Source organism: Martes martes (genome assembly GCF_963455335.1).
Source record: "Martes martes genome assembly, chromosome: 16".
Lineage (NCBI taxonomy): Eukaryota > Metazoa > Chordata > Mammalia > Carnivora > Mustelidae > Martes > Martes martes.
Genome location: NC_137904.1, coordinates 53,905,652 through 53,918,507, shown reverse-complemented (window position 1 = coordinate 53,918,507; position 12,856 = coordinate 53,905,652). Strand labels below are relative to the sequence as shown.

The 12,856-nt window shown below is 52.7% G+C and overlaps 1 protein-coding gene across 2 annotated transcripts in view; it reads left to right on the top strand.

Annotated features, from left to right (window-relative positions):
- The window catches only part of FAM20A (FAM20A golgi associated secretory pathway pseudokinase), a 46,817-nt gene extending 33,961 nt beyond the window's left edge, over positions 1-12,856 (top strand). The window contains exons 2-11 of one of the 2 annotated variants that reach the window (XR_013968075.1): positions 3,098-3,282; positions 4,004-4,054; positions 5,529-5,607; positions 7,555-7,647; positions 8,445-8,560; positions 9,098-9,278; positions 9,406-9,864; positions 10,259-10,340; positions 10,757-10,816; positions 12,229-12,856. Coding sequence is in view for 1 of the 2 variants with exons in the window: in XM_080825368.1 (XP_080681494.1) it covers positions 3,098-3,282; positions 4,004-4,054; positions 5,529-5,607; positions 7,555-7,647; positions 8,445-8,560; positions 9,098-9,278; positions 9,755-9,864; positions 10,259-10,340; positions 10,757-10,816; positions 12,229-12,493 (1,222 nt within the window). In the remaining variant the exon portion in view is untranslated. The remainder of the gene's footprint in view (positions 1-3,097; positions 3,283-4,003; positions 4,055-5,528; positions 5,608-7,554; positions 7,648-8,444; positions 8,561-9,097; positions 9,279-9,405; positions 9,865-10,258; positions 10,341-10,756; positions 10,817-12,228) is intronic. The other variant, XM_080825368.1, reaches the window with a different exon arrangement.

Sequence of the window (12,856 nt, the reverse complement as noted above, 5' to 3'; positions counted from 1 at the left end):
GTTCATTCATAATGTTGCAAATGGCAGGATTCTCTTCTTTGTTAAGGCTGAATAATATTCCTTTGTATATATACCACATTTCCTTTATCCACTCATCCATTGGGAGACACCTAAGTAAGTCCCTTCCGCGTCTGTTGGGAATAATACCGCAATGAACGTGGGAGTGTAGGAATCTCGTCAAGATACTGGTTTCGTTTCCTTTGTGTGTATACACAGCTGATACAGGATGTTTTTAGATTTAAGTCAACGTGCTTTAAAAAGGAAGAGTCTACATTCTGACCAAGATCTGGATTTCCAGCTTCTCTTGAACGCTCAGAATAAATGATTTCCCAGGAAACGTAAGTTTCATGACAACACAGAGTTTGTTTTGTACACAGCCCTAGCTCCAGGACGGAGATCAGTGTCTAGCAGTCAACAAATATTTGATGAATGAATAAATGAATGAGCACTGACAAGGCATGACTACTGTTAGCTGAAACTTAATAGCCGCTGTCCGCTTTAGATGCGGAGTCTGTTCTCCCTCGCATGTTAAGTAAGTGTTCTCTACAGACGAGTTAAGGGTGGAAAAACGGGCTCATCTTTTTATGGCCCGAATACTTATGAGTTCCTTTCCTCCCTGCTCCCACCACCAAATTCGTATGTCAAAACCCTAATCTCAGAATGTGATAGTATTTAGAGGTGGGGTCTTTGGAAAATAATTAGGTTTAGATGAGGTCAGGAGGGTAGGGATCCGTGATGGGATTAGTATCCTTATCAGAAAAGAGAGAGAGCTGCTTCTGTCTCCACGTGAGGACCCTGTGAGAAGGTGGCCATCCACAGGCCAGGAAGCAAACCCTTACCTAGAACCAAATCTGCTCACACCTTGATCTTGGACCCCTAGTCCGCACCACTGCAAGAAATCAATGTCTGTTGTTTAAGCCACCGGATCTGTAGTATTTTATTAAGGCAGCCCAAGCAGACCAATACCAAGTACTTCTCTGAACCCCCAGAAAAGCTGATTAAAGAGAGAATGGGCAGCGCCTGGGTGGCTCAGTGAGTTCCAGCCTCTGCCTTCGGCTCAGGTCGTGATCCCAGGGTTCTGGGATCGAGCCCCACATCGGGCTCTCTGCTCAGCGGGGAGCCTGCTTCTCCTTCTCTCTCTGCCTGCCTCTCTGCCTACTTGTGATCTCTGTCTGTCAAATAAAAAAAAGAGAGAGAGAGAGAGAGAGAATGGAAGTATGCAGCCCTGCCTGACAGCAATGAATCTCATCAAATTCCATATATGGGTGGAAATGTGTTCAGGTCGGAAACCTCAGCGATGGACAGTGGCCTTGCCATCCCAGCTCTTCTCCCCCCTGACTCCCTGGACTGGGTTGAGGAAAGTCTTCTGGAGTGGACCTTCCTGGTGATTACCAGCAAAGCTTGTGGGTGAGCAAGTGTTCCCCCAAGATTCCTACGTAGAGTGGGCCTGAAACCAACAGGACTAGCATCTTTACAAGAAGAGGAAGAGACACCCCAGAAAAGGCCACGTGAGGAGACAAGAAAGAAGACAGCTGTCTGCGAGCCCGAGAGGGAGGTCACAGAAGAAACCAAACCCGGCCACACCTTGATCTTGGACCATCAGCCTCCAGGAGGGTGAGAAGATCAGTGGCTGGTGTTGAAGCTCCCTGGGGAAGTGGTGTTTGGTTTGGGCGTCCTGAGCCGACGGAGACAGTCTTTATCCGTTAGCAATGTGGACACAGTGCCGAAAAGACACAAGAGCTTTTAAAGTGCTCCGAGACCCGAACAAAGAAAACATATTGGCTCGAAAACGAAAACTCCAAAAGCCAAACGAATTCATATCTAATTAAACATTTACAAAACAATGAGTCAACAATGACTCGATGGTATTATGAGATACTTTATGCTTAGCAGAATTCAAAATGATAGATTCAGAATTCAAAAATTATAGCCAAATAAAAACCACCTCAATCCCATCACAGACCTCAGAGGTACGGTACCAGTTTGAGAAACACAGATGGATAGGAACACCCACCCATTCCCTCCCCCCACAAGCCCACCTGCCCTACAGTCAGCTTTACGTCGCCAGATGACATCACGCTCGCTTGCTCTGCCTTCCAGCTGGAGGCCTCCACGTTTCTATTCAATCGCCTACTTACCCCACCTGCCTCTCTGATCCTCACGTACATCGGTCCCCTGCCAGCCTCTCCTGGCGCTCGTACCATCCACCACCCAGGAGTACCCTCGTAACACCCCATTCCGTCGAAACACCACCCATTCTTTAGGACCCAGGTGAAGCCCAACTTCCTCTACGGTTGTCTTCATGCGACCACTTCATCGTGTAGGCATCGTTGCCTTCTCCAAAATGTTGGGGTGTTTTAGTCTGAATGACCTATCTAGCAGTCAGCTACAACCGCCTTATATTTTGCTCTGATGATTTCAGAGACCTACAACTTGTCTCCCAAACTAGACTCTTAGCCTCTATACAGCCCTGGTGTTGTTTTCTTACTTTTTTCTTTGTACCCCGGCAGAAAAGGCTCTTGAGCAGGACACACAGTAAATGGCTAATGGATTTTTCTTTTCCTATATGACTTACTGTTTAATCTACTTGGCTTCCAGCACTACTGAAGGGATCCTCACCCTCCAACCACTTCCTTCTCACCCGGTACCTTTCTGTCCCCCATCTCCTCACTCCATAGGTCAGAAAATAGTGGGAAGTGTAAGCATACAGACATTTTCATGGAAAAGTGCACAAAGAGACCCAGATGCCAGATTATATGAGGTCCCTAATTTTACTCTTAACCATCTGCCCTTTTCTTCTGATGAATTGGTCATGGTTTGTAGTTAGGTATTTATGTATTTGTGGATGGCATTGTGAAACTGGGTGTCTGTTGTACTCCCTAGATTATAAGCCCTTTGAGGGCAAGGAAGACATGTGCCTGTTTTGCCCCCCACGGTATCCTAAACTCAGCATAAAGCCAGGTGCAAAGTAGGTGCTGACTGCTGTTGTTGAATGAACGAAAGAATGAATAGAGAGTCCAGACAAGGGGCTTTGGCAAGCCTTTGCATTGCTTATAGCCCCAATGGAAACAAAACAAAACTCTCCCTGCCCTTTCAGACGACACAAGATGTACAAAGAGCAGCTCAACCTCACCTCCAATGACGCTCCCCTGCAGCTCCGACTCCAGGCCAGCTGGGTCCAGTTCCACCTGGGGATCAGCCGCCATGGGCTGTACTCCCGGTCCAGTCCTGTCGTCAGCCAACTTCTCCAGGACATGACGCGATTTCCCACCATCAGTGCTGGTGAGATGCACTGGGTCAGGCGGGATGCACTAACTTTCTCCCGGAGACGCTGCATAAACCATCTCAGACTGGGCTCTAGGGTGAAATATTAAAGGGTTGGCTCTGACATCTGATAGGACCATAAGAAGAAAAACAGACCCTGATCTTTTTCCCTTTGAATGAGATCTTGTCACTCTAATCTCATCACCACCGGATCAGAGAGCCAGAAGAAAACGTTTCTGTACACATTAAGAATGGTGGTTGCTACCATTTATTGTGAGCTTCTCAGGAACCTGGCAACTCTCTTTTATACAGTGACAATATGACATAGATATTATCATGGCCATTTTATAGGTGGGGAAACTGAGGCTCAGAGAGGTTAAGCAACCTGGCCAGAGACCCAGTGGTGGTACTGGGATTCAAACACAGTCCTACTGTCCCACGTCTGTGCTCTCAAGCACTCCAACAGCCTAGTCACTAGCAAGGACCAGACTAGCCTGGATCACACACCAGGAGCTGCTGGAGCTTCTACTGAAGGACTAGAGGGCATGGGGCCTGGTATGGAGCAGGGTGGAGGCTGCAGCCAGCTGGGGCCCCCAGCCATCCCCTGTTGAAGGGAGAAGGGCCCCAGGCTGCCTCACCATCTCCCCTTCTGCGGTCCAAACCAGAGTCAAGGGTGCTGTGTGGTGAGCTCTCCTAGGAGCAACGCTAGATGTTCTCACTCCCTTCTCTTTCTTTACAGATTACAGTCAGGACGAGAAGGCCTTGCTTGGGGCATGTGACTGCACCCAGAGTAAGTGGCCCAACCCTGCCTCTGTGGGGCCCCTTCACCACCACAGTCCCGCGAACCCCGGGACCTGGCAGCAACACGAGGAAGCCGCCCTTCACTCTGTGGTGGTCCGGTCAGGAGCGGAAGGAGCATGCGTCTCTGTGCCCAGTCTCTAAGAACTGGACAGTTCTCTCCACCCATCCGCCCACATAGCCACCCACACAGAAGAAAAGGCATTCAGGAGGGGCTATTCCTAGGGCCCTGCTGGAAAGCATGTGCCCCCCTTCGTCATCAGCATCATCAGGGAGCTTATTAGGAATGAAAAAATCTCGGTCCCCACTCCGATGTTCCAAATCAGAACCTGGATTTTAACCAAATCCTCAAGGGGTTGGAGGACATTTGTAGGTTTCAGAAGCAGTTGCCCTGGGCAGCAGTTCCCAAGCTGGCCACATTCTAGAATTACCTGGAGATCTTTAGAAAGTAGTGAGGACTGTCCTCCACCTCAGGAGGTCTTGGCTCAATGGGTCCAGGCTTCAGAATTTTGAAGCCCTCCAGGTGAGTCCGATGCAGCCGAAGTTGAGACCCACTGGGGTAAACGAGGACTAGAATAGAATCAGAAAGACAGGCAGGAGATAGAGCAGCTCCCAGGGTGCCACGAGTCGGGTACAGTTGTGCCTGGACACGGAGCTCCCCAGCCCCCAGAGTGGCCAAGCCACACACTGGCAAGTCACCGCCCGTGATGAGTAACCTCATCCATTTACTTCAACACACGGATCACACATAGAAATTCCCGTATGTGCCATGATAGTAAGGCTTCAAAAGAGCGTTTGTAGGGCCCAGGGCGTCCCTTTGCTTTGGCTTAGCACCTGCCCACCATTTGCCATTTTACAGAACACAAAGGTGAGTAAGGTGTTGTCCCAACCCTCGAGGGGCTCACAGCAAGGCCAGGACGGGGCAAAGCGAGTGAAGCAGCCAGAACGCAAGGTGCCAGGAGGCAGGGCCGAGTGCGGGGTGAGGAAGGGGCACCACAGGTGTGTCAGTCCCCAAACCCTGTCCCGGCCCAGGCGTGCGGTAGGAACTAGAGAGAGATGCAGATAAATGAGTCCAACGCCATGTAACACGTGGCAGAATCAGAATCCATAGGGGTCCTTGGGAAGCACAGAGGGGACGATACCAGTTCTTAGGAAAACATCGTTTAGGGTTTTCTGTGAGGGTCTATCTCGGGAAACATGCAGCGTTTACCCTCTTCCGTAAGAACAGACGTCAGGATTGTCTTGAACCCCACCCCAGACACGCTCTCCATGTCCTGACACACTAGAATTTACCCTGCAGGTTTCGAAAGCAAATGCTGGTCTTCAGGATCTTACCACGTAAGAACAAAAAGAAGAAATCGATGGGATTTTGTGTTGTTTTTTTTTTTTTTTTTGAAGGACCAAAAGGTCACAGCCCTGAGATCAGACTCAGAGACAGTGTTCACTCTCCCTTCTCCCCCTCACAGTTGTGAAACCCAGCGGGGTCCACCTCAAGCTGGTTCTCAGGTTCTCAGACTTCGGGAAGGCCATGTTCAAACCCATGAGGTAAGTGACCGCCTTCCTCACCTCCGCGTCCAGCGGCAGCAGCCGTGAGGGAATCGGACCAAAAATCAGTGAATGCGGGTGGGCTGGGGAGGGGATCTCCTGTTATATTCGGGCATAAAAACAATAATAAATCTGCACATTCACCCATTCACCACCCCTCGCTAGATCTGGGGGCTGTATTCTCTGGGAAGCATTCTTATCTGGCTCCTTAGGATGGCAGTGATTTTTATTAAAACTTAGAGCTAATGATACGGCGGGGACCTATACTGTCATTTTTCATATGTGGGCAGGAAAACCACTCACACTGGCCATGTTTTATGTGGGGGAGACGACCGGAAGTCCCGGCCCCTCCTCCTCCTCTACCTCGTCACTTACAAACAACCTGCAGAGACTGTCCAAACCAACTGGTTTTCTTCCTGGATAGAATGCAAAAATTTCCAGCATTGGGTCACAGAAGCCCTTTTGTCTATCCTGGGGCCATAACACAAACTTTGATCTGCATTTGTATAAAATTTCATCCAAAGCCGAACAGCCTCATTTTAAAACGTATTTTCTTGCAAAAGCACGCATTTTTTTCTATACATCATTTAAAGTAAAAACAAAAACAAAAAACAAACAAGTGTCCCTTATTAAAAAGGGAAAGTACAAGTTTATCTTTGGATAATATAAACTATGGCCATAATTAAAGATCGTATTTTTCATGTAATCTATGGACTGGAGACACTGAGAAATGCATCAGCCCTTGTCAAAGGCTGAGAAGCCCTGATGTCAAAATGATTTTCAAATTTGAAGTCCTGTCTAGGTGGGCCATACAGAAACGGGGAAACGATGTTTTAGAAAAATTCTAAAAGGTGCCGGAGAGACGGTGGATTCATGGATGGGATTCAGGAGTTCAAACGTGCGGATGGGGCCCCGCGGACAGGCTCCTTGCTGCCCCGGCGCCGGGCGGCGACGCTGGTGAGGAGAAGAGGGGCACGCCGGCACACGGAGGCCTGTCCTTTCCAATGTGGCCGCACCTTTTAAAAACAGGACACCTGCTTTGGCAGCGCCTCGCCGTGGTTTCCAGGACGCGTGTTTTTGGGCAAAGTGCGTGTCACTGTTTCAACCGCTGGAGCTGTTTACAGCTTTGGGCAACATTACGTGTATTTACACTTGAGTTGCTTCTGCAGCCCTCACGCTGTCCCCCAAGGCCGATCTCTCTTGCACGGGTGTTCACAGCAAGTCAAGCTCGGGACCGGAGGCCACGCTGCCCTGAAGAATTGGGAGGCACCTTTCTGAACATTCGTACCCAGCAGGCCCGTCGCACTCGGGCAGGCCTGGTGCTTTTCAGGAATCCTTTAGCGAGTTTAAAATGTGTATAAATCAATATCCTCTCAACCAGCCTCCCTCGAGCCTCCGGCTGGGCTCATTCTCGCGACCCGGCTGAGGCTTCTCCGAAGGGACAGGCTCATTTTTTTACCCCGTCACCCTAAGACCTGGACCATTTCTGGCCTTCAAATGTCAGCTGTATTAAACTGCGTCCCTGGGAAGCTTTTCCTTCTAGAAAAGGCCCGCCTCCTCCCCCACCTCTAACTCTGGACGTCTGGGTCTCTGCCCCTTTGGTTGGTCAGAAGGTGCCTCTCTTCTGTTGACACCTGCCCAGGAATGTCTGTGTATTTTCCCAACTAACCTACCTTTTAAAAGGATCAGCCGCTGTCCCCGAATGTGGCTCAAATAGGAGACGTGGTCCGGGGAGCGTCTGCAGGACCGGGTCTCGCAGGAACCCCGAGAACCTTCTCCCAGCCGTGGGAGCCACGGGCTGTCCCTGGCGGGTCGTTCCATCAGGCACACATGGACGCTGAAAGCATGAAAGGCTGTTTTCCTCTCCCTCCGGTCATACTTCTCAGCTCTCTGCTCAGGCTCCCGACCAAGTCTGGGTCCAGGGCATGAGTCCTCCCTTCCTTCCAGACAGCAGCGAGATGAAGAGACACCCGCCGACTTCTTCTACTTCATCGACTTTCAGAGACACAATGCCGAGATCGCAGCTTTCCACCTGGACAGGTAGGGTTGGGCCCCAGGGACATGGCGTTGACGGCGAGGGCCGAAGGCCCGACGGGTGCCGGGCAGAACCTCAGGTGGGACCTCCCTGGCATTTCTTCCTTCCCGCATCCTGTCTTCCTCACGAACCTCAGTGATGCCTTTGAACTCAACAAATCCCCCATTCAACCCCATGTTTGAAAACCACAAGGCCTCTAATGGAGTGAAAAGAATGACCCAGAAGAAAGCTAACCACCCTGCCAGGCTGCTCAGGTTGCCACCTCGGACCTGACCTTGCCCTTTGCTCTGGTTTCCTGATTGGAAGCAGGGAGAATGCTTCCACTCCCATAGATCCCCTTTCCCCCAAAGGTGAAAGCACATTCCTCAACTTCCTCCCCTCCCATTTGCCCGTCGTGGCTCCTCGCGGTGTGTTCTAAGGACCGGCAGCCGGGGCCCCACACCAGGAACTCTTCAGAAATCCAGAAGCTCGGGCTCACCCTGGACGGTCTGAATCAGAGCCTGCATGTGAAGGAGAGCCCAGCTCACTCGTACGCCCAGTGACGTATGAAGAGCTCTGACCTAGAACATAGCGTGGACTGTAGGAAGGCTTGTCCAGGAGGCTTGCTGGAATCGGGATTCCTCTGCCACCCCTTCTCCCAGCCCCTTAGACACAGGTTTGCCCCGGGCACCGTCAGCTCAGAACTGCAGGGTGCCCTAGGCTGGGGGTGGTCAGGACCGCCCATCCATTTCTAAGGGGCGACCATCCACCATCCACCCCCCCCAAAGATCCCCCGACGTGAACAGGGCTCTCTCTCCTTCAGGATTCTGGACTTCCGGCGGGTGCCACCCACAGTGGGGAGGCTAGTCAATGTCACCAAGGAGATCCTAGAGGTCACCAAGAATGAAATCCTGCAGAGTGTTTTCTTCGTGTCTCCAGGTAGAGTACCGGCCCGAGCGATGTTCTGGGTGTAGGAGGGTCGGCCCCGGTGGCCACCGATGCCTTCCCAGGGGTCTGAGCCCCTGCCGGCCCTCGTTGGGATGGGTCTATGCTGCCGTCAGACTCTCCCACCCCGGCCCACCTGACGTCACACCCGATGAACCGGGGATGGGAAAGGGTCTCGGGTGAGATGCCACGTAGCCTGTGTGGGCGTGGACAAGGCCGGCCCCCCCAGACTCAGATGTCACCCACGCGAGCACAGCATTCTCATCATCTGGATGGGAGGCTGGGGCCCATACTTTCTCTGCTCTGAGACATTAGAAAAATCGGTACCCAGGATGCTCAGTTTAAGAGCCCTAGCAAGCCCCGACATCTGGGAGGGCAATATTGTCTTCTCCTTGCTGCTTGTGCCCGAGCTGTGAGTTGAGGCCTTCCCTTCCCTCCTGGAGGACCTTCCCGGGGTGTGGGGTGGGGACAGGAACGTGGCATTGCCTCCTTCTCTTATTCCTGCTCTTTCTCTCCTCCCGTGCTCTCCAGCCAGCAACGTGTGTTTCTTTGCCAAGTGCCCGTACATGTGCAAGACCGAATATGCCGTGTGCGGCAACCCACACCTGCTGGAGGGCTCCCTCTCCGCGTTCCTGCCGTCCCTCAACCTGGCCCCCAGGCTGTCTGTGCCCAACCCCTGGATCCGATCCTACTCGCTGGCAGGGAAAGAGGAGTGAGTTGGCCCCCCTGGCCACGATGGTCCCGGAGAGGAGCCGCAGCCCTGCACCGAGGCCTTGCTGCCAGCCTGGCTCGTGGACCCCCAAGCCCCAATCAATTTCCTGATCTCACACCGATCCTAGGGCCAGCGGTGTCTGTTCTCCCCCTTTGGTTCACGCATTCAGTTACACAGAGCCTCCTACGTGCTGGGGCTACGGAGACGAGCGACAGAGGCTCTCCCCAGCCCAGGGGGACGGTCAGACGAGCAGGCCAATCATGAAAACACGGCGTCACGCTTGCTGTCATGCAGGGAAGCAGTGGGGGGCCCGCAGGAGGGACACCGGCCCCTCCTGAGTAAACCCTGGGAAGCCCAGGCCCCCGAGTCGGGATCAGGGAGGCAGGGTTTCGGGGCGGTGCAGGGAGGCGTGAGGAGGGCCCCCAACACCTTGCCATCTTGGCTCTTCCAGCCCCAGGACTTCTTCTCCCCCTCAGGTGGGAGGTCAATCCACTCTACTGCGACACTGTGAAGCAGATCTACCCGTACAACAGCAGCAACCGCCTCCTCAACATCATCGACATGGCCATCTTCGACTTCCTCATAGGTAGGTCCCCACGCTCGGGCGCTTGGCGGCAGCAGCCTCGGCTGTGGGGCTGGGATTCGCCCTGACCTTGGGCCATGAGCTCAAGCCTGGACCGTGAGGCCCGTGCAACCTTGCACGGCCCACAGCCTCGGAAGCGGTGAGGGTCCCAGGGGACAGAGGTTAACACGCTCCCCTCTCTAGAGAGGACCTCCCTCAGAAGGTGGGCACGCGGTGGGAAACCCGTCCACAGAAGGGATTGTCTGCTCGCTTAGCTCCCCTCTCCTGCTGCACCATCACTAATAACAACCGTGGGAAACGGCGTGGGGCCCTGGGTTCAGACTCCCAACTCAACTGCGAACAGGCCTCTGGGCCCGGGGAGGATGGAGAGGTCAGACGCACCTGCCCTCCTTTGCAGGAAATATGGACCGGCACCATTACGAGATGTTCACCAAATTCGGGGATGATGGGTTCCTCATTCACCTTGACAATGCCAGAGGGTAAGTGTCCCAACACCGCTGTCCCCCGCCATGGCCCGGGTGCGGCTACTCAGGGCCAACCGGAAGCCCGCGAGGATGAGGCCCTTCCACGGTCACGTTCCCAGTCACCCTGCCCTCCGAGTCCCATTCCCTTTTTTCCGGATCTCTGCCAAGTAACGGTGGATTCTCCTGAGACTGCTAGTCAGACAGTTTTCCACATTTTCACTCTGTGGCTCAGTCCTGAACGAATGATGCTTGGCAGTAGCCTCTTTGCACAGCGGCTTTGGGGAGCTGACTGAGGACAAGGGGTCTGACTCCTGGCATTTTACCCCCGGCTGTGAGTCAGAACAAGGCTGAGGTAGAGGAGAGAGGAAACCATTCAGAGGAAGGTGTGTAGGGGCGAGCTGATTACCCTGAAAGCCCGTCTCCCCTTCCAGGTTTGGACGACACTCCCAGGACGAGCTCTCCATCCTGTCGCCGCTGTCCCAGTGCTGCAGGTGAGCTCCCAGTGCCAGGGGAGGTGGCAACTGTGCCCTTCATCCCACTTGCAACTAGGCTCCGGAGGTCCTCGCGTTCATTGGTCTAGGACCCCAGGGGGTAGGGGGTCAGGCATGACTTCATTCCTTGTCCACCTACAGAATTTCCCCCAGCAACACCTCCCTCTTCCATCTGGCCACACAGGATGAATGAGGACCTCATCTTTTAAACCCTTCAGTCGCTAACTTTTATCTCGAACCCACCCAGAGAAGGGCTCACCCTTGCAGAGGCTGATTGTCTCCGACACGACTCATCAGAGCTCTGCCTCGCTCAGCACTCGTAAATACCACTTGTTTACCATCCAAGTAAATGCCACTTGTTCACCATCCAAGTAAACTCCTGATTAAAGTCCCATAAACTGGGGGCGTCTGGCAGGCTCAGTCAGTACAGCAGGCGACTCTTGACCACGGGTCATGGGTTCAAGCCCCATGCTGGGTACAGAGATCCCTGAAAAATAAAATCCTTAGGGGCGCCCCGGGGGGCAGAGCCAGCTGAATGTCTGACTCTCGGTTTTAGCTCAGATCGTGATCTCAGGGTTGTGGGATCGAGTCCCACGTTGGGCTCAGTGCACAGTCTGCTTAAGACTCTCTCCCTCTGCCCCTCCCCCCTCTAAATTAAGCAAATCTTTAATAAAATAAAAATAAAATCTTTAAAAAGCCCTATAAACTCATGTCAGATTGAAAGGACATGGCCTCCATGCTCTTGAGAATGTGTAACCCACTTCCACACCTCTCTGGTGGGGAGTCAGGCTGGTGAATGGGTCCACCTGCTCAGCTGCGGTTTCCAGAGCTAACTGGAAATATGGGATGCACGCCTAGCAAAACCGCCTCATTCATTTCCAGCTGGAAAAGTCTGAGCCAAGCATGTTCTTTATCCGCTTCTTTGGTTCATTTAAACGTGCCTTCCTCCAGCGCCCCCCGCTACAAGTAGGCTAGGCAGTGGTTGTTGATGACAAGTCGGACACTTAAGCTGCTTACAGATCTGAGTGCAAGTCAGATTCTCAAAAAAGAAATCAAAATCCTAAAGTCGAGACTGGCTCCACCCCATCCCCATCCCTCTAAGAGTCTGATGCAGGGAATATAAAACTGGCAAGAAACAACTTAGGCTGAGGGTACCTATGGCTTTTGAGATGGCAAACCTTTTCATCATTTCGCCTACGAGAAACTTCTCTCGGTGGCTTTAAATCTCCTTCCAATGTCGTTAACTGTCACTTATTTCCTTACCCTGGTTTTCAATAACATGTGCTTGAGAAGACACGGGGGGAGAAGGCTCCCAGAACATCAGCTACGACAGCTGTTTGTGGGGAAAGAAGTTCAGGCGAGCTTTTCTGTTCACATTTACTCATCTGCCTCCTATGGCTCTGTCCTTCCAGGATAAAAAAGAAAACGCTTTTGCACCTGCAGCTGCTGGCCCAGGCCGAATACAGACTCAGTGACGTGATGCGGGAGTCTTTGCTAGAAGACCAGCTCAGCCCCGTCCTCACAGAGCCCCACCTCCTGGCCCTGGACCGGAGACTCCAAATCATCCTGCAGACAGTGGAGGGGTGCGTGGAGGCCCACGGAGAGCAGAATGTCATAGCCACTGACCCAGCACAACAGTCCGCCCCAGACTCTAGCCAGGCTAACTTGACAAGCTAAGGGCGGGATGAAGCCAGACCTCAGGAACTACCCCGGAGCCAACCACGTACTCGGGTGCGGACCACTGCTTCCTCGCAGCCCCGTCAGGGCTGGAGGGGCTGGGTCATGAGCTCTGGAAGAGGTAGGGCACTGGGATGATTCCACAAGAGCAAGAGGGAGCCACTGAACTATCTTCCTTGGTGCATGGCTTCTCTAGTGGACCTCCTTGGCTCCCTCTTTCCCAGAAAGTACTGTTTCATCAAGGCTACAGACCATGTCCTGAGTCCATGGGAAATCTGGATAAGAGTTGGGCTTGGAAGGTTTGGAAGCCTTTTCCCAGGAAAGAGTAGAACAAATAAAATTAAAGGACACCATGGACACCTA